This window comes from Podarcis vaucheri (genome assembly GCF_965113315.1).
Source record: "Podarcis vaucheri genome assembly, chromosome: 5".
NCBI classification, from domain to species: Eukaryota; Metazoa; Chordata; class Lepidosauria; order Squamata; family Lacertidae; genus Podarcis; species Podarcis vaucheri.
Genome location: NC_138763.1, coordinates 54,002,872 through 54,029,166, shown reverse-complemented (window position 1 = coordinate 54,029,166; position 26,295 = coordinate 54,002,872). Strand labels below are relative to the sequence as shown.

Below are 26,295 nucleotides of genomic sequence, written 5' to 3'. Positions count from 1 at the left end.
AAAGTGACAGGACCAATGTCTTTTTCACATGCAAAAACTGACAAATCTTCATATGGATGTGGGCCTACAGGTACAAAATTGCAGTGCAATGTGTTCAGAAGAGAATTTCCACAATGATGCTCTTTTTGTGAAACAGCTATGGCATATTGTCTAATGCTTGTGAGTATATAAAAAACGTTTTGAAATTCATTTTACCATGAAATTAAAGCTTCAGTCATAAAGTTCTTCAGATTTAGTATTAATTTTCATTTTAAAATAATAAAGTTAACCATCTCCTCTGACCCAAGTTATACCGACGCCACTTGAAGGGATGTTTCTGAAGTTTAGTCTGATAGAAAAACAATATGCAGACTACAGCATTTTCAGATAAGTATTGAAACAAATGCAACCATTATGACATAGTTCTAGTTACAGGTAGCTGTGTTGGTCTGCCGTGGTCGAAACAAAATAAAATTCCCTCCAGTAGCACCTTAGAGACCAACTAAGTTTGTTATTGGTATGAGCTTTTGTGTGCACGCACACTTCTTCAGATACACACATTATGACATAGATCTCACTTCCACAGTGGCTAGGGCAATCCAGTCTGATGGGTGAGGTATATTATTCAAGGTTCTACTGAAACCATGTATTATTCGCATTAGTACTATTTCCATTAGAAAAAGCTTAAAAACATGTTTGAATAGTTATCACAGGATATTTGATTTGTAACTTGAACCATTCAGAAGCATTTTGATAGTGTACAGGCATGTCCAATGGGTAGATCACTGGACGTCTCCGGTAGATCACTGGCTCCCCCCCCCAAAGAAGCTCAACAACTTTGACCTGAACCCCTAAAAAATGGGGCTTTCCTCCTCCCTAAAAGCTCAATCTGAACTGCCAAGTTTTAAACTCTGAGTAGATCGCAGTCTCTTGGGAGTTGGCCACTCCCTATATAACAAAATAAAACAGGCTTATATCCAAAACTCTGAGCAGCATTCTGCTCCTGCAATAAATAGGGCTTCATCTTCTCTCCCTGTGCCCCCATCTGTTCCACAGGGGGAACAGAGACAGACGTTCTGTTTTCGCAAGTGAAAATCTGTTTAAAGCACAAACATTTATCTGTAAGTTAAGTCAAGCAGTCTGAATTTGTATATGACCAAATCCTGTACTCTTAAGTGACTTTGCAGCAGAAGTTGCAACTACAGCTATAGAAGCACCCTTTGCAAAATACACACAACAGAGTACTCTTGTTATCAGTCACTTTACTGTCCTGTGCTACAGGAATGGTGCTGACTTAAGGATATGGAAACAGCATGCAGGAACAGGTGTGGTTTGAAACAGCTTCCCCTAAGCTCTCGTATGATCATATCAAGAGCTGTTACAGCAAGAGTGCAACAGCATGATGAAATCATAAGCCTATTTTCTTCCTAGAAGACAATGTTGGAGTCATTCTACTAATCTGTACATCACTTGTAGCAAAACAACATCAAATTGTCCACCGTTTATTTTGGGGTTTTTCCAAGAAATGATAACATTCCAAGTTGTTACTTTTCTGCATAATTAACAACAATAATTAATCTACAGCATCTCTAATTTTGACCAATATATATACACTTACAAAAATATGTAAACAAAGTGTCTGCTTTAAGACACAAACCATCTGTTGATAAATGAAAGAAGGCACAGAGATCATGTTTTACAAACAGCATGACAAGTACATGACACTAAATATTTGATACTGATACATGGTCTATCATTTGTTGGAATTCTATTTTCACAACTAAGGGCACCACACATCCTTTCATGAGCTCAGGTCCAAATGAAGGACAACACTGTTGTAGGGCTCAATGGACTGCTGAGTTGCCTATCAATTAGAAGAGGCAGGGGTATTATATTCCTCCCTTATAGCAATCTACACAGTCCTCGTCTCTCCAAATCCCCTTGCTGCAAGTTACTCTGCCCAGAGCAGGAATACTTTCTAAGGCTGTGGTTCTGTAGTCTCATACCCGAGGGCCAGCCAAGAGTGAAAATTTGACTACCTAATTGATAGCTCTTAGATTTACATTATTTGGGCAGACACACAGGTCCCCCAGGAGACATTTGTGTCTTGCAACTCTCTTAATTAAAAATCAAAATAAAGCTTTAAGAAATAAAAATAAAGAAAAAACAATTTCATCCGAATTGTTGAGAAGTTTCAAATTGACTAGGTGAAACTGTTCAGACATCGACCAGTCTTGCTTCTAGTGTCATATATTTGTCTAAACTGTCTTCTCTTGTGTTATATGGGAGGGATTGTCCATCTGCAAGTATTATGCATCTGTAAGTGTCTGACACAAATTGGATTTAATTTGTGGTGTGCACCTAGTAACACTTGTCTAAAATTTAAATCATATAATACACTGTGAATCAATATTTCTATACAGATAGTTTTTCCCCCACCTAAGTTGCACAAATGTGTTGGAAAGCATAATATACAGCCATTTTTGGTGTAGTACCTACTATCTGTAAATAGTAGTTAGAGATGAACCAAGAAGGAGTTCAATTAAATGTATCCTTCACAATTTCCATATTTTATTTTTCAATGATTTTTTTCCTCTAGGAATAATGGGGAAATGCATATAAATTAGGGGAATTATGTATTCTATTTCATGGTTTCAAGGAAAGCTATTTGACAAATGCAACATTTTCATTTCTTTATATAGTGTACAATCAGATAATTTATCATTGTTAGTTTCAGGCACTCTCTGCTGCTGATCAGTCAAATAGAGAAAATGGTGGAATAAGCAAAGTGTTAATGAATGGACATTTTAAAGGCATAGATCTGGATTTAGATTTACACTACTCATTTAATAAAAAATATAGTACATAATGTGAAATGCACAAATTCTTGACACTGTAGCAAACTCCTATAAAAGCTTCCCTTCTCCTTTTATAAGGCAGTAGGTAATCTGCTTCATAATCAAGGGCAATAAATAAAGCTACCTTTGGCTTTTTCTTGTTTACTATTTTACTATTAAAAGTACAGTACAACTAAAACGTCTTGATGAGATGTTCCACAGGAAACACTTGTATACATTAAACTACTTGATATGGCTTTCAGAAATTACTCATCACTCTCTGATTCTTCTTCATTATCGCCTATTGGATGTGACTGGATGTTGTTCTGCGTATACATTTTGGTTTTATAGTGACAGTTATGGTCCATAAGTATTGCCTGAAAAAGAACAGAGTTCTGCATTAGTATATCTGTTAAGCATTTTATTGCTTTCAGCAACAGATGGCTTAGAATTGGAACCAAGTATCTCCTAGCTTCTGTGCATGCACTGCAGCAACCCTGAGGGCTCTCACACTGAAATCAGACGCCTGAAGGTTCTTCAAGACATTCCACTGTTCCTAAAGTTGCCTCAGGTTTTTGACACAATTTGTTACCCTGAGGGTTCAGAGAAGGTGTTAGTCTCAAATACCCTTCCATGTGAACTCTTCACAGTTACTTGAATTCCAGCATCAATGTGGCAAAGCCTCACACATCAAAGAAAACCAGATGTCTAACATGCACTGTTAATTCAAACTTCACCCAAAATATAGTAACTTTGTTACTGCTGGTTTCCAAAGATAAGCCAGCCTTGTAATTTTTTTTGTCTTGTGCAAACCAAGTTACCCCACGCAATACAAAATACTGATTTCAGCTAATGAAACAGAACATTACAAAATAGTTTGTTTCTCTATTTGCTTATGTACTAAAATATATCAGAATTCAAATACAGCAAAGCGAGAAAAAGTTTGTGCTTACCATTTTTTCTTCCTTGGCAGGAGGGCTGCGCAAAAACAAACACAGAGGAGCGAAGAGGATGTCAACGATTCCTATAATGGTCATGAGCCATGGGAATCCAATTGCCTTTGCAATGGCACCACCAGCAGATGGACCTTTGGGAAACACATTTTTTTTTTAAAAAAAAAGGAAAAGTATTAGGGTACATACATAAGAAAAACAAGAACTAGCCTAAAAGAATCTGTGAGCAAGAAAAAAAATAAGTCCTAACATAATATACTGTATGAGCAGAATTAACAAATATACAGTATGCTTGAAAACCTGTGTGTTGGAAAATTATTGATTTTTTAAATGCCTTTTAAAGCCAGTGAAAATAGTACAAATTCAACATGGATTTTAAAACTACCCACTAGTTCAGTGCTTTTGTTTCATTACCAAGCAAAAGGCTTGACAACAGTTCCCATAATTACAGAAATGGAAGGGAAAGAAAGGTATTCTGCCTTCCCTCTATTCTCTCTCCCCCCCCCAGTAGCCACAAATTAATACAAGTTCATGAGTCCTCTCTTTTTCTGTAATCTGTGGAAGCAGAATGTATGGGTCTGAAGTCTGCAAGGGCCTGGGCCTATAAGAGGCCTGGGCCAGCTAAGATCTTAAGGCCACATCTTTCTTGGAGAGTAAACAGAAAGTAAGTGTGAAGGTGGGAGAGAAAATGAATGTAGACGAATGGAATGTCAGGGGTTTTGACTTCAGCCTAGCTAGTTTCTTGCTGTTCTTTCCTGACCAGGTTGTGACAACTTTGTCATCCCTGTTAAAAGCTGTTATCTCTGTATGTAAGCAGAACACTCTTATTGATCAGTTCAGAAGAGAGTCTAGCTGATGGAGTTTTCAATGCAATTGCCTTGTCCTAACAGAGACTTGGGTAGATATTTACCCCAATAGTGTGGAGACTGAACAGCATGACTACAGCCTCTGTGTGATACAGCTAATAGTGCCAATGGGAAAGGGATATTTCTTACCTTCTTCTACAGCCTCATCACCTGCATATTTTATGCAGCAAACCCCACTATTGCTGCAGCCTACCAGGCAGCTGGCATTGCCAGCATTTGCTCCAAGGCCTTTGTAATATCCTTTTGGTACTGTTAGATGCATTTCAAGAAGCAAATTCAGCTCTTACCTAAAGCAAATCCCATACAAAATGCAACATCTGCAATTGCATAGACACTTCCATAGACTGAAACATGGCGCAGATCAACAAGGTAACCCATAATAGGCATCATCGAAGAATCCACCATCCCTGGTTATAAGATAGGGAGAAAACAAATGCTATTTTGAGAAAGACCTTTCATTTTTCCTCTTTCCACAGTTTAGAAAACTTACTTTAAAGCATGAATATATGAAAAAACATAATGGTGAGATAATTTGCTCATTTTTATGGCCAATATATTGTGTTCAATTTTCCTTATACCATTTTTGAATGTATGAGGTTTTTTTCATTTTAAGATGGTGCCATTGTCCTAAACAAAAGATCTGCCAGCAAATGCAAAACCACCCTCTTCACAAAACCTAATACAGTTATAATCTTGCACAACCCTCTGACCCTTTTCTCCAGAATTGGAAAACATGATATTCAGAGAATTTTTAAGACCTTCAAAAGAAGATAAACTTCTAAATATCTAATTATTTCATCACCTGTCCTTCATTGTATAATAAAGACACTTACATGACTTTACTACTCTCAGCACAGTCTAAACACACTTGCTTGAAATAAGATGAGATTGCTAATATGCCTGGTTGAATTACTTAAACTTGAATCTGTTCACCTGTTGCATTTCAAGCAATACATAAATTGCTATTTGAAAGGAAAGGAACAGTAGGGAATTTACATTAAAAAAACTATCTGAAAATTTATGTCATATAAATTACAAAGAATTTTAAGTTCTCTGACCCGCCCCCCACCTGCCCCCCAGAAGCTAAAGCCCAAGCCAGAATTATTCACCTGTAGCTGTGGGCCACACCCACTGCTGTGAGTGGCAGCTAAAGTCAGCTATGGCAGTGCTGATCACCCATTAGCAGTGGAAGCTGGGAAGGGTTCTGGATTCAGAGCCAACATCCCCCCAAAATCAACCATCTCTTAGGAAATGCACACAAGCAGGCCCAATTCAGAAAGGATCAACACATCCACAGCTTCCCTTGATTTTTTAAGCACATACATCCATACAGAGTTTGGTAAGCAAAGCCACACATGAAAGTCTGCTTATGGGCCTTACTGTTTAGGATGATATGCTGCAACATAATTATTAAACTCTAGAACACAGCAGAGCATGGGAGGCAATCCCCATAAGTTAACAGAGCTCTTTCCCCTTCCTTCCCTTTTCCCATCAGTCACTAGCCTGGTGCATATGAACCAGCCCTTACTTGAAATGCGAGAACATGAATGCGCACCTGGCAGGACTACTACTCCCCAGTTATCACACAGGTGGACATTCACCCCATCTAGAGAAATCTAAACTGGGTCCTATCTATTAACAAATATATTAAAGTGCAGATTCTTTTTAACCCTATTAGCATGGGTGGAGCCAGGATTTTTGTGGGGGAGGGCAGGTCTTTGTTGGAGAGCAGAACCAATGTGATTGGTTAGTTATTTCTATTGTTTTACTTGAGTCTCTGAGCGACTCACAAAAAAATAGAATACATCAAAAAACAGAAACAAGTATTTTGTGTTTTCCTTACCAATGGCAAAACCAACCCCAAAATTTGGTGCTATGAGTCCATATATATTTCTAGCAAGTGGCACCTGAAAAAAAGAAAATCAAACATTCAAAATCAAACATCAAGCTGCTTACTAGATTGTATCATATGACCTTCATTTAATTACTGGTGAGTGTTTCTTTCATCTGATCTATTAGCTTTAATCTGATCTATTAGCTTTCTGCTAATGTTTATCATACTGCTTTCACTGAAAACGGCCTCGGTCCAGTATACCCAAAGGAGCATCTCCACCCCCATCACTCTCAGCCCAGACACTGAAGTCCTCCTCTAAGGGTCTTCTTCTGGTTCCTTTACTGCGAGAAGCGAAGTTACAGGGAACCAGGCAGAGGGCCTTCTCAGTAATGGCGCCCTCCCTGTGGAACACCCTCCCTTCAGATGTCAAGGAGATAATAGAACTATACAATGTTTAGAAGACACCTGAAGGCAGCCCTGTATCGGAAAGTTTTTAATGTTTGATGCTTTATTATGTTTTATAGATTCTGTAAGCTGCCCAGAGTGGCTGGGGAAACCCAGCCAGATGGGCGGGGCATAAATAATAAAATATTATTATTATTATGCACTGTAGTCAGTAAGTTCTGACATACAGCGATCAAAGGGCAGGGTGCAAGGAGAAGGGTGCAGTGGCCAGGGTATCCTTTTCCTGCACTCTTCATATTATGGGCAATGGAAGGGAATTAAATATGCCAGCTCCAGCTTTGGACTAGTTTAGTCGAGCCTTTTAAAAGTGGGATTTTGGGGAAACAAGAGGGAATTGGATCATGAAGATTCACAGCCTCACGTGGCACTCCCCAAACGTGTCCTGATCCTGGCCCCACCAATGGCAGCTTTTTCCTGCCACACCAGGGGCATCATGCCACACCATTCATTCCACCCACCCACAGAGGTCCACAGTTCATTAGGGCCCTTCAGCTGCCCTCCCAAGCAGCATATGATTGCTCCCTACTAGCATCAAGCATGAAACATCTAATAACCCATAACAGTTTAGGTTCAAGTTAAAAGAAGCTAATCAGCCACAGTGACGCTGCTGTAAATGAGGAGACTGTGTGCAACAACAAATAAAGACAGCCCAGATAAAAAACAAATATAATAGAATCTTCCCGCAGCTCTCTTCTCCATAGTCTTATGCATGAAACCAAGAAAGTACGAATGCTACAGCACCCTTCAGGGGATTACATTCAAAATAAGACTGAAGAAAGTTTGTGTCATCACTGAATCCCAAATACCCTCCCCCAATTTACATCTACAAATACCCACACCAAAAGGATAGAACCATCAGTAAATTATAGAAATTATAGAAATAACAGAATTTGCTCTTCAAAGTATCAACTTTTACTCACACACAAAATGCTTATTCCCACTATTACCATCCCAATTAGAGCACAAAGCCACCTATGAAAGAAGAAACATTATCTTTTAGACACCAAGAAACGTAGGCACTAAACATGTGTTTTACTTCAGCATTTCTACTACAATTAGTACTAAAATATTAACTTTAAAATAAAGCAGCAGGTTAATTTATTTATCATGAAAGCTGCAGTTTGTTTCTCATAATGCAGCTACCTGAAGGAACACTGAAAGAATAGAAAATACTGTACAACTGTGTTAAGGAATTAGATAATGTTTAAATTCAGCATACCGTCCCATTTTGTGTGCAAGGACCCCAAAAATATTAGTTCCAATCAGATAAGATACACTGGCAGGAATAAAAGCAACGCCTGAAAAATATGAACGGGTTATCTTATCAACATTGGTTTCTGTGAAGCATTGGGAAAAGCAATAAGTTCAGACACAGCAGTTTTGATTAGAACATATCTAATGAAGGTCTTCAGCCTGAACCAAAAAAAAATTAATATCCGGTTTGTTTCAAGCCTTTTGTTTGATCTAGCAAGATTATCCATCAAATTTAGACCATTGTTATATTTAAAAAATAATACTTGCTATCAGACACCAGTATCTGTGCATAAGTGAAGTAGTGTGTGTGTGTATAAAACAAAAGAAAGGTAGCTTCCAAATTAAACACAATAATAAACTGTGTTAAAAGGAGATGAATTAATATTAAGAGTATTGCAATCCAAGGCTGCAATCCAGACCTGGACAGGGGCAGAATTTATTCAAACAGAGAGGACAAATTGCATCTGCAGCCCTGCTGCTCATGCCAGCCAGAGTGAAGGGGAGGGGGCAGAAGGCAGGCAAACATCTGACAGCCTGGAGGTGGAACAGCAATGAGGTCCCATGTCATCATGTAATGGCAGTGAGGCTCAGCCCCTCTCCTTCCTCACCCCCAGAAAACAACAGGTTATTTATAAGGATGAAATGGGTAAAACTCCCAACACATTGCCCCGAGCTTCTTGGAGAAAAGACAGGATACATATGTAATAACTTTGATCACACATATTCTCTTTTCCTATACTGAACTTGGGTTATGATAAATGTAAAATGCCATATATACCAACACCAAACTCGAAAGACTTCAGCGGTTCACCTTTCTGTAGCCAAAACCATATCACTCATGCACAAGAACAGGATATCTAGAGATCTACAGAAGTACAAAAAAAACAACCCAAAAAAACTTTGGAACAAACACTAAAGTAGGGAAGGGGAATAAACCAGCCCAATGAAGAATGAACATGCTCAGCGCACACAGAAAGCTGACACAACCGGGGTGGGGTGCAGCGGCGTAGCGTGAGTTGTCAGCACCCGGGGCAACGCAAGTAATTTGCGCCCCCTAACCTGGGGCAAGGCACGTAATTTGCGCCCCCCCTAACCCCTAACCTGCGAGTTGCCGCTGGCGCTGCTGCCCAAATGACGCCGCTTGCCCGGAGGAGGAGGGGGGCAGAGAGGCGAGGAAAATGCAACGGCCCAGCAGCTGCAGCAGCAGCGGCGGAGGCGGGGCTGTGAGGAGGGGCTGCCTGGCGCGTCCTCCGCGGCGAGCGCTGAGAGCCGCTGCCTGCCGGGTGCCTTCAGCCGGGCGCCGCGAGACATGCGGCTCTGCTACAGCCCGCGCCCGAGGCTCTTCGGCGACTCCGGAGGCAGCGAGCGCGCCCCCCCAGATGTTGCGCCCGGTGCGGCCGGCACCCCTGGCACCCCCCACGCTACGCCACTGGTGGGGTGTGCTGAAAAACAGGTGGAATGTAAAGGAGTTACTTGGGGAAAGGAAGTGAGAAAGACACACAGATATAAAAGGGTATGGAACATTTTGTGTAGGTTAACAATTGCTTGATGCAACAGTGCATAACAAACCAACCAAAATGAATGCTCAATGACAGCATCATATAACCTCTCATTGAAATCAGGATGTTGTTGTTTAGTCGTTTAGTCATGTCTGACTCTTCATGACCCCATGGACCAGAGCACGCCAGGCACTCCTGTCTTCCACTGCCTCCCCAATAAATAGGTACCAAAGTGTCCCTTGATTATGTGCAATATAAACTATATAATGGCATACCAGCAATCTTCAGTATTCACTCAATTGTCTAGAGACACATTTTTTAAAAAATGTTACCATTTGTCATATGATCTGAGATGGCAATCACAAACATTCTCAGGATCAGAAATACAATAAATGAAAGAAAACACTTTACCGAGTTGCCATTTTCTCGAACACATTGTCTCCATCATCCAGATGGGCAAAGCTGGTTCCAGCATAGCAATTGCCATATTTGAAAAACATATTGATCCTTGGAAAGAGATGGAAAACAAATTGCTGGAATTGTTTCACTTAAATTCCAATCAACAGCTTGAAAAAGCAACACTTACAGAAACAAAACGTCTTTTGAAGACTTGCTTGTCAAATAATACAACACTGATTACTTCTAAATTACTAGTGTGGGAGGAAAGTCATTTAATCCGTAATTTCATATATACTCCAGTTACCCCCCCAAAAAAAAAACCCCCAAAAGATTTCCCTATTTTCATTGCATTTCAGAGTAGAAAGACAAAATATTTCAGCATGTGATGATACTGTGAACTCTAGTAGGAGCAACACAGTTATCAATAGGAGATTTGCCAATAATTCTATTGCACCTGGTTCACATGCTCCGGTTGTAACAAAATAATTACTGTAATCTGAAAATATACTTCTAATTTTGTTCAGTAACAGTTTACTTTGTTGGACACAGGTTTGTTTAAAACCTATTCCTCAGGTACTTGAAGCAGAATAAAAGAAGAACACTGAAGACTTTCAGTTGTATTCAATGTAGTGCTAATGTGAACTTTTTGTCAGCTCATTTGCAATGGAACATGCTCCCCCTCATGCGTCTCCTAAATCTGTTATTGGGGTCCCACCAATTCTCTGGAGCAGATTTGAGGTTGATAAGAGGGGAAAGTCTCATTGTGCTAACATTCATCCATCCACCAGGACATTTAGTTAGTTGAATTGCCTTTTGTCCCTTTCGTCCCTATGGGAACTGAAGCGTTGATCACTTGTTGGCATCCATTTGTCTCAAGAGACAATGGAGTGCACCTCCAAGGGTGAAGTCAGACCAAAGTGACCTTCCCAGGGTGCAAATCTGGGCAGTGTGTATGGAGGTCCTGGGCTGCCCAGATGACAATACCCCCCCCTTCAGCCTCACTAATGTGGTCCAAAGGAAATCAGAGTGATACATCTGGCAGTTAGGGAGTTCCCCTGCATGCAAAGACAGGCTCCAGCGAATTGATCACTTGTAATAAAATAGAATTGTTGCCTGGAGAGATAAAGCTAATGAGAACTAAGAGTGGATTCAAATGCACATTTTGGTACATGTGCATATACTTGTGGATGGCATTCACCATATGGTATATTATGAACTTGCATGCGTGCAAAAGATAAGCAGATTCAGGATGCAGTCCTAAACATACTTACTAGGGAGTAAACCATATTCAAGACAGGAGGACTTACTTCCACAGAAAACATGAATAGGACTCCATTGTCAGTACTGTAAGTACACACCCAAATTCATCTTAATTAAGGATTAATCTTCATCATAAAAAGCTGACAAAGATCACACTAATTCTATATATATGATTATGCATATATGTGGGCTGCCTTACCCTCTGCTGCTTAGCCTGTGAAGAAATGGTCACCACTAATTTAACAGGATGCCCGATCCCAGCTAATCAAATGTTTAACAGGACAATGTCCCAATATATTGAGTGCATCTAATATATTCAAAAGAAAATGTGATATTCCATGTAAGGGACATGGGCTAAACAGCATTTGTCAGTACATATCTGAATTTCAACTTTGGACTATTTGATATATTCTTGATGTACTATGCCGTGTGCAACAAAACACACATGGGTTTATTTTGCCATAGCAATATATCATACTAATGCACCATCATTCTGGATTACAATATGTACATGTGACAAAGCAGGCAGTGTGGAATCATCATGCACACACTATGTTCATGCATTTTTTCCTACCTGGAAATCTAGGATGTTTGTCTTATGTAAAGAAGCCCTGAATCTACAAACTGCCACTCCACTTTGTCGAACAGCACATTCAGTGCTGAATGTACCTTCAAAACATGTTTATACCCTTTTGATCACAATAAAAAAATACAACAGACTCATGCTGCAGCCATTTACAGGTAAAGGAGCTTGTTATCTTTAAAATTCAAGTCTAATTTGTTTTAAATCACAGATAAATTATTTCTCCTGGGAAAAGGCTCTCCTCTTGTAACACAGTTCAGCAAAAAAATGACCACTGCTGTCATTCTTTGTTCAAATATGCCAAGTTGCATTAGACTCTGTATGAAGAATCCCTAAAACAATATTGTGGTCTCACTAGTGCTGTGATCCTGAGGGCAAGAAGCAATAGTTCAGCACTGTTCTTACAAAGATAAAATGTTATGTCTAATGTAATCTTTCCACTATAATCTCCACCTGAAAAACTCATATGTCTATGAGCACAAGGTAGTAGATTTGTCCTTCTATCACAACTGAATACCTGAAAACAACACTGGCTGTTTGCTCACATTATAGTTTTAACCATAATGTGCACAAGCTGCATGCTGGTGCGTGCAGCTCAAGTGATCCTTCCTTAGTCGGACTAAGTGATCCTTCCCACAGACTACCAAATACAGATCAGAAATGACCACAACAAATAAATGCAAGTGTGCAATAACTGCAAATACCTGCAGCAATTATGATGTATGGATCCCTCAAGAGTGTCAGCAGCGATGCTCCTTTCTGACTCTATCAACAGATAAATAACCTCAGTTTTAGGGAAAGTGTAATACCAGCATTAAAAAATAATAATTGTTGAACTAAACTACTTACTTCTGGTTGTATCCTGGATGGTTGCAGAATTAGCAATTGTATTGCTGCAGGAAAAGAAATCATAATGTTGGGGTATTTTTCAAAAATAAATGTAGGTGACAATGTCACAATTCAAAGCTATTGGTCATGTCATAGATATGGGAATTTTACTTACCACCATCTAAAAGAGCCAATGCTGCTAACACCAGGAAAGGTGCTGTCTTCCCAACAAATTCATACATTACACTTCCAAAAGGTGGTCCCACTACAAAAAAAAAGTCATTTACACATTTCTTAGGGTGGAATTCAACATAGTTCTAAGTGGGGCATGTACACAATGAATGAGGTCCACTCATGCAACAGGACTACAGTTGTACCTTGGAAGTTGAATGGAATCCATTCCGGAAGTCCATTCGACTTCCAAAGTGCAGCTTCTGATTGGCTGCAGGAAGCACCTACAACCAATCAGAAGCTGTAGAAACCCTGTCGTACGTTTGGTTTCCAAAAGAACGTTTGAAAACTGGAACAGCCACTTCTGGGTTTTGATCCTCCAGGAGCCAGAATGTCTGAGTTCCAGGGCATTCAACAACCAAGATACGACTGTATTCCATCCTCCTCTACCAAACCTGTTTTGGGAGTTCACACAACCCTCCTCCAGGGGCACAGAAGAGGAAAGAGGGGAAGTGGCACTGAACAAGCAGATCTTGTTCTAGCATATTTTAGCTATGTCACTAAAATGAGTTTATGAAACAGAGGAAGGACAAAGAGATACCTGTATATTAATAACTGAAATATTTGACACTTAGCAGAAAGGAACAACCCTGAGGCAAATAACTCAATTAAATGATATACAGCAGAAATAATTAAGATTACACAGCACCACAGGTATATCTTCTCCAATCTGTACCAATATGGAAACTCATACTAATTTGTTAGAAACAGCAGTCACTCACAAGAAGGCAAAGGCAGTGGTGTCCTGATGGCAGCAGCACTACCCCATTAGCCGCTGTTGATTAGAACATTTTAAAACCTGCATTTATTGCAGTGTAGGTACATAAAGGCATCAGTGTATGAAAGAGATAGACCTTTTTTTCTTTTTGGAAACCACACATTCTTTTTCAATGAATTTCCTCATACTAACCTAATACCCCCATAGCCATGCCTCCCAAGGCAATCCCCATTGCATTGCCTCTTTCTTCATCATCAGTATACACACTGGCCAGCATACCCATACCTGCATAAGCAGTAAACGAAAAAGGACAAGTCAGTACTGATGATTATTCTCAGTGTGAAAATCAGGCAGGAAATCACACAGTGATATGAATAGCAAGGTGCATATGAAGCACAAGAACATGCTTCATTTGTTCACAAAAAAGCTAAACTTAGCAAGCTTGTTGAAAATAGAACACCCAAATGAGAAGGAAAAGGAATCCCAAGAGCCAAGACGACATGCAGTAAAATGTTTCCTACCTCACACAATATATTAATATCATCTGACCTATAAAACTGAATTTTAAAACTTTGAAAGCAAAAGAAAATGATGCAATAATTCTTCTAAAAAGCGACAATAATGGGGTCATTAGACCATTTCGGCTCATCTGTAAACAGCAAAAAGCTAGATGGAGAAAATTTATCTGATTAAATAGAGGAAGTACGGTAAATGAAAAGGAAAAATTATTTTAACTAAATAAATACTTGGCTAAAACGACAGAGTCAAGAATATGTTGGTTGCTCAAAATGACAGATCTAGCAACCACCAATCTATATCATGTAGTGCATATGAATACCTACCAGCTACAGAAGAACAAGAAGATCCGACTCCTTGAAGAGATCTTGCTATAAAAAGTAACTTATAGCTTTCTGAAAAGGCAAACACTGTGGAAAAGACAGAACACACCAACACAACTGTATTAAACTGAACTAGATTGATCCAGGATCTTGTAAAGGCATTTCACAATGCATTTACCATAAAAAACACCAGAGGAAGTGTCCCAAACCAGATACAGTTCACACTTGCCAGCAGAAGTGCTTTGCTGAAAATAGCACGGGAAGAGCCAAGCTAACGTCAAGCCTCCATGAGAACATGGATACAGCACAAGGAAACATTCGGATGGATGAGTAGAAGAGCATAGAGTTTCCTCTTTAATTATTCTGCGGCTGCTTGTAAACTAGCAAAGGAAGGCGGGCAAAGTGGCAATGGCAGCCTTCTCTTCCCACTGACTGTGTTGGGTTGTAAATAGTGCTGCTGATTCAACATTTTGGACTGGACAAGAAAAGCAAATATTTTAGGCACCAAGCAACACCCCCCAAACTGAAGCAAAGAATGATCATGTCCATACTATACTGTTATGGAACAATATAAGCAGGGAAGTTTCTCAGTACACTCATGCATGCTTTAAACTAGTGTCCCCATTTGTGTATTTCCTATCTGTCCACCCCTCCATTTCCAGTATATAATAAAATAATTTTTGGTGACATAGGCAGGGGAGGAAAAGCACTTACTAATTGTTGAGACAAACATGATGCAGAAGCCAGCAAACATGGGAATCTGATAGCCTATTCTGGAAAACAAAACCAACACAATATTTTGGCTTGATGTTTATGCTTTCCTGCATCTTAGCATACATTAAAAGACTTATTTCACTAGAAAGCTGCTTTAGAAAATTCAGTTACCTGGACCTCTCTGTGGTCTCTCCGTTGTGCCTTACTATTTAGCTGTAACAAATACTAAAGCATCAGGTGCTATCGGACCATTTGCTAGGTCCTAAATGCCACTAGTTGTCAACAGGGCAGGGCAGCACACATTTCTAGCAGATGGTGTCAAGGGGTAGAGACACTTACCTGATCTCCCAGTAGGCAAGTCACCACTGCTTACTAGGAGAGGCAGGGTGGGATGAGGCACTGAGAAAGGCGTTGCAGTACAAGTGCACCAGCAGGAGCACCCAATTGACTCTGCTGGTGCATTTGCACTGTGCCAACCTTGCCTGGCAAGCAGCAGACCTTCAAGATCAAGTAAGTATCTTGGCCCCACCATGCCAACCGCAACTGTCATATATTGTGGAACAAGAGGCAGAAAATTATGTTTAGATTTCATTTTATCTATTATATTAAATTTATATCCCACCTTTCCTCTAAGATGCACTATATGATGTACCTTTCATCCTCACAACAACCTTATGATAGGACCAAGGTCACCCAGTAAGCTTTATGGCTGAGCTGGGATATGAATGGTGATCTCCCAAGTCCTAGTCCAACACATTAGCACCACACTAGCTTGGTTAATTTCTTGGCAGCATCTGTTTTGGGTAATGGCTACTTCCACCCTAAGCAACCAATTATTCTGGTAGATTGGAGGCTTTGGATCAGCACACTTCTCTTCATAATGCTCTGATACAATGCTTAGTTTGTAGTTCAGGAGGGGCAAAAGTGAAGCAGCTCAGAATCCACCATGTTTAAAAAGGTATGTCTCCAGCTAAAGGAAAGTATTGATCTCCAGAAAAGTGTGCATTGTTAGGCTGATAGAAAGCAGGAAGTGACTAGCAGTGTATATATAAATTACCAAGACTGTGTGAAAAGATGGATCCAGTATCACAGAACTGACTGGTAACGAGAATGTTCATTAAAAAGAATGGTTTAAACGTTAAACCATTTATAGATTTATTTTCTTGCAATGAAATAATGTGGAAAAATAATATACTTGCTACAATTGTCTAATTCTGCTTTATTATACCACATGGTATTAGCACAAGGTAATAGCACAGTGCTATTATTTGTGCACAGTTAGCTGCACAGCTGTTACACGATACAATCCTCCAAGTGGTCTATAAGTGAAAGCCAGCTTTGCAGCTCAGATACCACATTGTTCCAAAACTCTATCTGTGATACACCTATCATATGCGGGTGGCACTGTGGTCTAAACCACAGAGCCTAGGGCTTGCCGATCAGAAGGTTGGCGGTTCGAATCCCCGCAACGGGGTGAGCTCTCATTGTTCAGTCCCTGCTCCTGCCAACCTAGCAGTTCAAAAGCACGTCAAAGTGCAAGTAGATAAATAGGTACTGCTCTGGCAGGAAGGTAAACGCCGTTTCTGTGCACTGCTCTGGTTTTCCAGAAGTGGCTTAGTCATGCTGGCCACATGACCCGGAAGCTGTATGCCAGCTCCCTTGGCCAGTAAAGCGAGATGAGCGCCACAACCCCAGAGTTGTCCATGACTGGACCTAACAGTCAGGGGTCCCTTTACCTTTATCTATCACACATTTTCCATCTGCAGAAACACTAACAATCTGTTTCACTTGTATCATATTTACTTAAAAACACTTCTAAACAGCTTAATATTTTGAAATCTCTTCTACAATGATACATTTAAAAAGTAAAATAGTATTATAAAAATTAAACACAGATTCAATGTTCCAAGAGTTCTGTCTGCACATAGCGTAGCCAAGTGAAAGAGAAGATAGGACTTCTTCACCTTTAATAGTTGTGTAGAAGAGGGAAGTTGAGTCGAGGCAGGCACAGCTTGTCATTCAAGAAACACCTGTTGAAATTGTATCTTCTAAACAACTATTAAATGGTGCAAGAGCCATGTGCCCTTTTCCATTTGCAATCATCAGCAGTCTGGACAATTCACAACATGGAAGAACATGCATACATATGATGAGCAAACCCCACATGCTCTGTGGATCTGGCTGCCAGACTAAAGTTGTGTACACACTATAGCAGGGAAGCACATTCAAAGTACATTTTCAATCAAATAATTCTGGGCATTGCAGCTGACCCCATGAGTTACATTTCCACCAGCTTAAACAACAGTGCCCAGAATTATTTGAGGATAAGAATGCACTTTGAATGTGCTTTAAATATAGTGTGTATAAAAAACAAAAAGAAAAGTGGAGTAGGGCAGATTGATAGTTCTTTTCATCCCAGATCTTTAGTGTTCTCTGTTTCAGGACAACTTCACATGGATACCAATACAAATGTGATGTATGCAATGTTCTTCATGCTGTCTTTGTGGGGATCCTTGGTATTGCATCAGGACTTGAATCCTTCTTGGGAAAGGAAGATGATGGTTCCATAAAGGTATTACATACAGATCTCCTAATTAATGGGCCAACTGAAGCTCTGACAGACATGTTATGGCCTTTTCCTCATAACATGATTGTGCATTGTGTATGATAGTATGTGTGAGTGGAACATCATCCTGGAATTCCACTCACTGCTCTTTGTTTATTGGTGTCTTTCATGCATGGCTAATGTGGATGTATCACCAGCAAATGCCACCATAATTAGTAGGTGGAGCAGTTGCTAAGCACTCTGTGGGAGTGGATCACAATATTGTTGTTAGCTTTTGCTTCTACCCCTATTTTTTGTGCTTTTAACTTTGATGTTCAGAAACATAGGATTGTGACACTGGGTGGAATCCAACATGGAGAATGTTCTGTGAGTGCAAGGATTTCCCCAGCAGCAGAAAGGGCATGAGATACACTATTATAGATTTTTAGCTCTGCTTAGCTATCAGTAATATGCCTTATATAGTCTGTTTAAACTGTGATCCATTAAGTGTGCATTCTTCAGTTATATGCTTTTTGTGCTTTAATAAAACCTGCCTTCCTCACTCAAGCATGCCTATTGCCTCTCAATCCATAAAGCAACTTACTGTGGCAACACAATTGGCCTTAGCAGAATAGATGGCTGCACAGCCTGCAACCAATTTCTGCTCCCGAGTTGACCAGCCTATGACCTGTGATACAAATTCCCTTAGGCTGAGGACATTGGCACCTGCTGAAATTGGGGGTCTTGGTCCCTCACTCCCAGACTTCCAACTAGTTTTTAATTAACCAAGCAAGATGGTGGCCTGTTTGTATGAGATACTGTTTTATTGTGTTTTGGAATATGCTGGAAGCTGCCCAGAGTGGCCAGCGCAACCCAGTCGGATGGATAGGTTACAAACATCATCATGATTTAGATTTAGATTTAGATTATATATATTATTCTGAGATATAAAAATCCAAAACCTTCAGAAGCTCTTCAATCTTATAATTTCATATTTTGTAGTTGTATGAAATGATATTGAAAAGTTCTGAAGACAAAGATCAATCTTCAAAAAATTTACAAGTATAACAACCACTGTTATGTATTTCTGCTTCACACATGCTGGCATTTACCCTGGTATAAAAGAGGTTCCCTCTTTCTACAAAAGCCTTCATAAACAAGTGCTATTCAAGGAATACAGAAGGAAGGAGATGTTAAATTTATTTAACATAACTAATAGAAGCCCATTATTTAAAAAATATTGCAGGCTTAGAGGAGATTTACTATTCAGATATATATTTTGGTAAGAGCAATCCATTAATGTGAGCAATCAACGAAAACATACACATAATGCAAATAATTAAAGGAAAAAGGCAAACCTCTCTCTGAAATGCTGATATATAAACTGGCAGATCAGTATTAAATGCCACTTTAGTGTGTAAGAGATAGAGCATACCTATTTGTCATTGGCCCTATAAAAGGGTTAGTAAGCAGCTGCACAGTTGCTTTGGAAGCAAACAACAAACCAACTTGGACATTTTCATTTAGCAGGTCTTTGTCTTCCTTGGGGCAGTCAGAGGATGGTGATGCCTTAGTCATATTTACCACCATTTGCTCTGTCCGAGCATGATAAAAATCTCCTGGTCTTGTCCCTTCAGAATGATTTCCAGTAATCATTGTGGAGTTGTCATAATAGGAGAAGATACTTTGAAAACTATTCAGGCTTAATGTAGATGTCTCCGGCCTAATAGTTTGGATTTCTGTTGCATTTTTTTGGTGTGTAATGCTGTACAAGTAACTGGGAATAATTGGCACTGAAAAAACAAACAGAACAAATATTATATAGGGAAATATACAGATACCACTATCAAAACATACATAAATGTTATACCTTTGCTGGATCAAATTACAAGAAGATTGTGTAAGCTTTCAGGTTATACAGTACGTACTGCCAGAAATCATGGAAGAGTACATAAGTTATCACTGAATCATAAGCTGTGCTCCTTACAAAAATGTGCAGGAAGTTCTCATGCAAACTGAAACACTGACACCTTGGGCATCCTCCTATCTTACCTCCATCTTTGGGGAAAACATAGGTGCCGCTACTTTCTAAAATGATGGAAATTCAACCCCTCTCCCCTACTCGTTTCCATATGGTCAGGAGAATTTGCAACAAGGCTCAACAAAGTTCTGCATGGCATCCATTTTCAATGCAAAGTTCATTTCTCTAAAATGCAAGGAAATTAAACTCTAAAGTTCCCGGAAAAAATTCCTACGTTTGGCAAATAGAGAGTGCCAATTTATCAAATATTGTGGGGGAAGGACTTCTGGATAGACTTGAGCACCAGCAACCAGTAATCCAGCTCTTAGGCACTATATGTATGAGAGGACAGGTCAAGGGAGAGGGGAAAGACCCATACAGTTGATGAAACAGATTTGAATGTTTTTCATATGAATAGGAAAATTTAGTAATTCATTTTTTATTATGTAAATTGCTTTGAGACACCTTAGTGCAAATATGTAGCTAATAATAATAAGATGAATTTCTTTGTTGGTTTGATAATGTGGGTATAAAACACTTTGAAAGATGTATTTCATATATCTGTTGTTTTTGTGGAACACATTTATTTTTTATTTACTGTTGTGATTAACTGCTTTGAGTATAATTTGAAACAGTGGCATATAAATAAGCATCATGATGATACATTATTGCAAAATACAATGGGGTAAGTTATGATGAAAAGAGAAGTGGGGCAGTTTTAACCTGCATACCCCACAGCCTCCAATGGTATTTTTGATCTGAATTACAATATAAACTTCCAGTCATTTAAAGTCAAGAATGAAAGTGACGCATGCCATGCACACACTTCCCTTTCATAACGCGGTGCAAAGAATATATTTCATTTGCTAAGGCAAAAGAATCACTACTATTCCAAGAGTGGGGAATAAAATATAAACAAGAGGTGTTTATACTGAAAGTCACCTAATTGCTATTGTCTTCAACACATCACAAGAATTGTTCCAATACGCTAAGAATTGTTTTATTTACAATTCCCATCAGCCGCAGCCAGTTGTAGTAAACATCTAGAGAGCATTGTGTACTTATAGTACAAGTTTCATTCAGTATCTTTTATCAGGAACACTATATTCCTCTTCTGCAGGCGTTTTACCAGAGTTCTCTATTTTCATTGTTCTTTATTTTATTATTAAGTTTGTTTATTCTTCAAACTGTTTTACACAAAGCTTGAACATTAAAGAATAAAGGATATAGACAGACTGAAATGCAGGACTTGCAATTAAGTCCCACTGATTTCATTGGGAGCTAAGTCACAGCTATTTTTTATTGGTTTCAAAGAGACTTAAAGTGTAACCAAAGAGGCAGAGAAGCAACTTACCATGGCCCTGCCTCCTACGTGATCCCATGCTCCTGACAATAAAAAAGCTGGAGAATCCCATATAACATTGGCTTCTCCACCACTAAGTACCTCGTTCCTTTTATATAATGCAGGAGGGATAAAGCTAAACTCTGAAAGGTAAGATTAAACTTCTGCATGCGATTTAAAATCCTAATTACCTCCTAACTGTATTGAAAGGAAGGAAACGAGAACTAAAAATAGTAGAAGCAGGTGAAGCAGCATGTTTTATCAGGAAATATGAGTGACAAAATCAACAGTCATTTACGTGCATCATGACTTGCAGATGTCTGGATCGATTTACTGTGGCAACAATTATATTTATTTAGGAAACCTTTCTATCGAGATGTGAAAGGCCAAGTGATACAGCAACAAATTTGCAAAAGGTTGTTTTTCAATTTCAGAACAAAATAGCAACTCTGGCAAGAATATAACATCAAACACACAGGAAAATAAACACTTCAGAGTGTCACTCAGACACATTGTATTGCTCCCGTTAGAGCACAAACGGCCATAAAAGAGTGTTATTCAAATAACTACCCAAACAGTTACATGGTGCTTTCAAGCAGGGAGAGGGGGAAGATGCAAAGCACCGAAAAGGCAGGAGTATAAACTGGAACAGCTAGGAAATCTAGACAACTGAGACAGGAAAATGAAGATATGATAATCAACTTCAAATGTTATCAATATTTGGAAAGTCCATTTTTGAAGCCAGTCCCATTCCAAATTATTTCACTATGTTGAAGTGGCAGTCTGAATAATGAAGGCAAAGCTAGGTTTATAGTTAGGGGGGGAAACCCACAGATGTCAGATTATTATTTTTTAAAAGCAAATCTCCTTAACATCAATAACACACAAGACTTGGTAGTAGAATTAAATCCAGGTTGACACTCAAGGTTTCATGTGTGTTTGTGTGTGTTATAGTGGGGGAGATACAACAAGACAGAAGAGCACCAGCTCTCTAATTTATGGATTTCAGTTTATTTTGGTAAACCTAGACTGCACAACAATAAGGAATTTGTAAAATGGACTTCCACGATATTTTGAAATGCTGAAGAAATCGTGTATAGAGCATGGTGGATTTAAACCACTGAGAAAAGAGGCCAACTTAAAGGACAAGTATAAAGCAATCTTCAAAGTTTCTACAGCACATAATTTCTGATTAAGCACTTTATTAACTGGTTGCAACAACAATTAAAACACTTGGGTCTATATTTAAAGAGAGCCTTCATTCTGCCAAGGAGCATCCTTGGAACCTAGTCCCTCCCAGCAAGCAGAAGCAACTCACCCACCATGCTGTCCACTACTGAGCATAAGAGTATTTGTTATTCAATGCCATAGAAAGAAATTTTTCATGCCTTTTCATTGGCTACATTCAGACAGCAAGATAAACAATGGTTTATCTTGGTAGCAATGTACTGCAGCAAGCATCATGTTCTTATGTTGCTTTCTCAGGTTCCTCACTTTACAGCACTGTGGATGCATTCCTCCCCACCTTTTGACGCCTAATTACACAAGATAACATCTCGGTAATGGCATACACATACAACCCAGAGCAATTAGCTCACCAAGGCTGAGTCAAAGCAGGAAACTTGTGTTATTCCACGATAGTAACCACTTGCTTCAAACTTGGCCCTACAAGCTGACCAGCAAAAACAAGTGCAGCGCAGTTTAAGAAGATTTCACTATGGGTTTAGTAATGTTAGTAAGTCTACTCTGAGTAAAACTAGGTTGAATACCAACCTAACAGTATTTTGGTATTGATCATACCTTGCTGAAGTCAAATAATGTGGGTGTCGTGTTTACTTCTCTGGCCAATTCTTATTAAATACAAGCAGTGGTGCAAGTTTTTCCATCTGTGGCCATATTCATAATCTATGATGACCAAATGCTGTAGCTTTGAAAAGCTAAATAGTCTCATAAGCTCAAAGATGAAAAAGAGCCTATCAAAAGGAAACATGCATCTCAAGTCCTATCCTCACTGTCATTTTGGTTTGTGAAACCACAAAGGAAAGTACTGTAGATTTTTTTAAAAAATAATTACATTGCTATTTTTGTCTTATGATTTTTTTTAATTCAAAGCATTATTTGACGGCTCCTGCAGATATCCACAGAAGCAATACTATTATAATTGTAACTGGAAATGGTTAAGGGATATGTCCTAACAAATGGCTAGCTTTGTTTATAAAGAAATCAATTGCACTTTCATAGCAATTGTAGCATTTTAGCCTTCTTTAAAGGTTGTTAAAAAAACAAGAGGAAAGAATAAAAAACAACTACGTACCAACTACAGTAAGTAACATGTTGTCCAAGAGCAGAGCAATGAAGACAATCAACAAGATTAGTTTCCGGGATTGCCGACTCTCTCTGAGCCAGCTGAGGACACCGAATTCACTCCAAGCCATGGTTTAGTTTCCCTTGAGTAATGGCTTATACTACAAACATAAAAAATAATATTTTAATACAAATCCAAAATTAAAATGCATTATCCCCTTTTGTTTTCAAGGCAGCCTTCTTAAGGAAGAACACGATTTCCAATCTGCCACCAGAAATGTAAGATGTTTGCTTCTCTTCCATTCCTGGGCATAATAGGGAGGGGTCAATGAGGCTGCTGCTGCATTTGGGACCTACTTATAATAGTAAATCAATGTTTTCCTGTGATCACTATGAAAACAAATGATAATTCCAGCCAAGCTCTCATCACTGGTTTCAGCATTACCATTCTAATTTACTATACAAAAGCCACTTGCCATTTTCATAAAACTGACTACCAAAAAAAAAACTTTGCCAAGTCCAATTATGTAGGATTTAAAGGGGTTGTGGGGAAGGGTGGAGATAGAACTAGCAATGAAGTCCACCAGAACCCAAACATATTAAAATAAGGGCAATAAAGATGCATTCAAATACAGTATAAGCATTAAGTGAACTGGTATAAATGGAAGATATCTCTAGCCAGCAGGTTTCATTTCCACTTCTGTATTAATTAATCCGTCTACACATGTTTCCCAAGGCGAAGAACATCAAGCACTTCAGCTTCATTTAGAATATTCTCAAAGCACTATGAATGGTCAGCAGTATCCAGTGAGTATATATCTTCTGCTTAGCTTTCAAATCATAAACATCTAGAACTCCAAATGCTACAAATATATACATTTTTTAAAGAAAATCTACATTCAAAGAGGACTGAACACATCTCTCTGAATTATGTTTTGTTCCAATTCCCATATTAGAAAATGCTCACGTTCTAATTCTTCACTGCTTAATCTAGTTTGGCCATAAACAAACAGGATATCAGACAGGAATAATGGATTACTAACATTTGACTTCTCAAAACCCTAGTCGAAACTCCAGACCAGGGATCCCTACATTACTGCTGCAACTTGGGCTGTGAGGACAAGATACTCAGCACAATGGGGAAGGGGCAAATTTGCCTCAAAGCAAGACTCCTGCACCACCTTGATCAATCCCTCAAATTCCCCTTTCAGAAAAAAATATGTCTCTCCTGTTTTCTAACCTGCAAACAGGGCAAATTGTAGTTCAACAATCATGTCTGATTCAACAGGTTGGAGAAGTGTCCATCACACAAAGGACACAAAGTAAGGATGCTATTAACACAAAGGGGTATTATTGTGCGAACTACCAAATGTATGTAAACCCCGCTATACACTCTCGCTGACCAACAATTACACTCCCTTCTGACTGACAAAGCAGTTTTTGCACCAGAGACTGGTTGCTCTTTTTCTGCAATTGCATTTGGGTAGAAGTTCATTACATGGATTTACTGTGTGTCCTGCTAACTAAGAAAACCTTAGTTTTGAACCCGCCATATAGTGGGTGCACTGTAGATGACTGAAATCTCCATTCATCAGAAGAGAATCTGAATGTATCTTTGGCACTGTCCAAAAAACCAGCTTGTGTTACACAACAAGACACATAAAGTGAACTCAACGTGCACTTTCAGAGCACTACCTTTGTGCTCCCTGTTTTCCCCCACTGTCCTCTCCTACAAAGTGCTGAAATATAACTGCCAACAATTAAACCAGCTTGGAAGCCACTCTCTCTAACCTACAAGCAGCTTTCTAAACCTAGATGCTTTGAAAGTCCAGCAGTGAGCCAAATGTTCTTTGTACATGCTCAGAAGAACTCTCGCCCAATTTCAGGTCTGACCTTAGTGCGGAAAACACACTATTCACCCCTTTACTTTAAGGACTTCAAAAAACAGCAGCCAATTTACAAAGCTAATAACCCACAGGTGCCAGTATCAATTTTTGAGCCAGCCACAGCAACCAAGGTTACTGGGATTAACGCTTCTAGACCACTTCTATTGCCCTTTTTTCAATACTTGTTTGAGTATTTTGTCACCTTCATTGCCCAACTAGATACTTTCCCTGCTCCATCTCAGTATCCCACACAGAAGGGGTGGGGCAGCTGCAGCCCTACAGATGCTACTGGACTCCAAAACCCATCAGCCACCCCATCCAGCATGTGTGGCGTAATGGATAGAGAGTGAACCTGGGTCAGTCCCTGCCTCACAGGGTTGTTGTGGGGATTGAAGGAGGAAGAGAACCGCGTGCGCAATGAATAAATAAATGTCGAGGGAGATGGGTGTTCCAGTCCAGCCATGGGCACAGCTTCCCCCCACCCCTGCTTTGCAAGGCCTAAATCTCGACGTTTCCCTCCCAAGTATACCTCACATTCGTGACCCCTTTTTTCCTGCCCGCCCCCCTCACTCACTTCTCCACGTGAGCGCCCCCCACTCCCAGCCCCACCCCACGCCTCTCCCTCTGGGCGCGCCACTCGCCCTCACTTTTTCCCCGCCTTTTCTCTCGCCTGCTCCCTTTTCCCGCCTAAATTCCCTCCCCACGCGCCAGGGGCTTCGCTTACCCTCCTGGGCGGGCGAGGCTCCCCCAGCCGCTGCTTGCCTGCTGCCCTCCGCCTCAGCAAAACGCTGCCTCGTCCTCTCCAGCAGAACTCGAAAGAGCTCCCAGCGCCTCTGGGCAGCTCCACTTACCAGACTCCTCTCTGACGTCACGCCAGATCCTTATCGCTCCCAATAGACTCCTCTGGGGCGCTGCTTGTTCCAAGCAGGCACCCAGCTC

The 26,295-nt window shown here is 39.7% G+C and overlaps 1 protein-coding gene across 4 annotated transcripts; it reads right to left on the bottom strand.

The window, feature by feature from the left end:
- Positions 1–1,468: 1,468 nt before the first annotated feature.
- SLC18A2 (solute carrier family 18 member A2) lies at positions 1,469–26,295 on the bottom strand. Of its 4 annotated transcripts, none has more exons than XM_082222689.1 (16): positions 26,208–26,295; positions 23,481–23,631; positions 19,240–19,597; positions 15,260–15,318; positions 14,549–14,632; positions 13,899–13,991; positions 12,933–13,022; positions 12,779–12,822; positions 12,634–12,694; positions 10,099–10,194; positions 8,154–8,232; positions 7,855–7,906; positions 6,479–6,542; positions 4,923–5,042; positions 3,770–3,903; positions 1,469–3,193 (listed from the first exon to the last, which is right to left on the bottom strand). In XM_082222689.1, exons 2-16 carry the CDS (start codon positions 23,599–23,601, stop codon positions 3,083–3,085), a joined length of 1,566 nt encoding a protein of 521 aa, XP_082078815.1. In that variant the 5' UTR covers positions 23,602–23,631; positions 26,208–26,295; the 3' UTR covers positions 1,469–3,082. The 4 variants fall into 4 exon arrangements, with proteins under 4 accessions (XP_082078815.1, XP_082078812.1, XP_082078813.1 ...); XM_082222686.1 differs by lacking the exon at positions 26,208–26,295 and adding an exon at positions 26,081–26,182; XM_082222687.1 differs by lacking the exon at positions 26,208–26,295 and adding an exon at positions 25,966–25,991.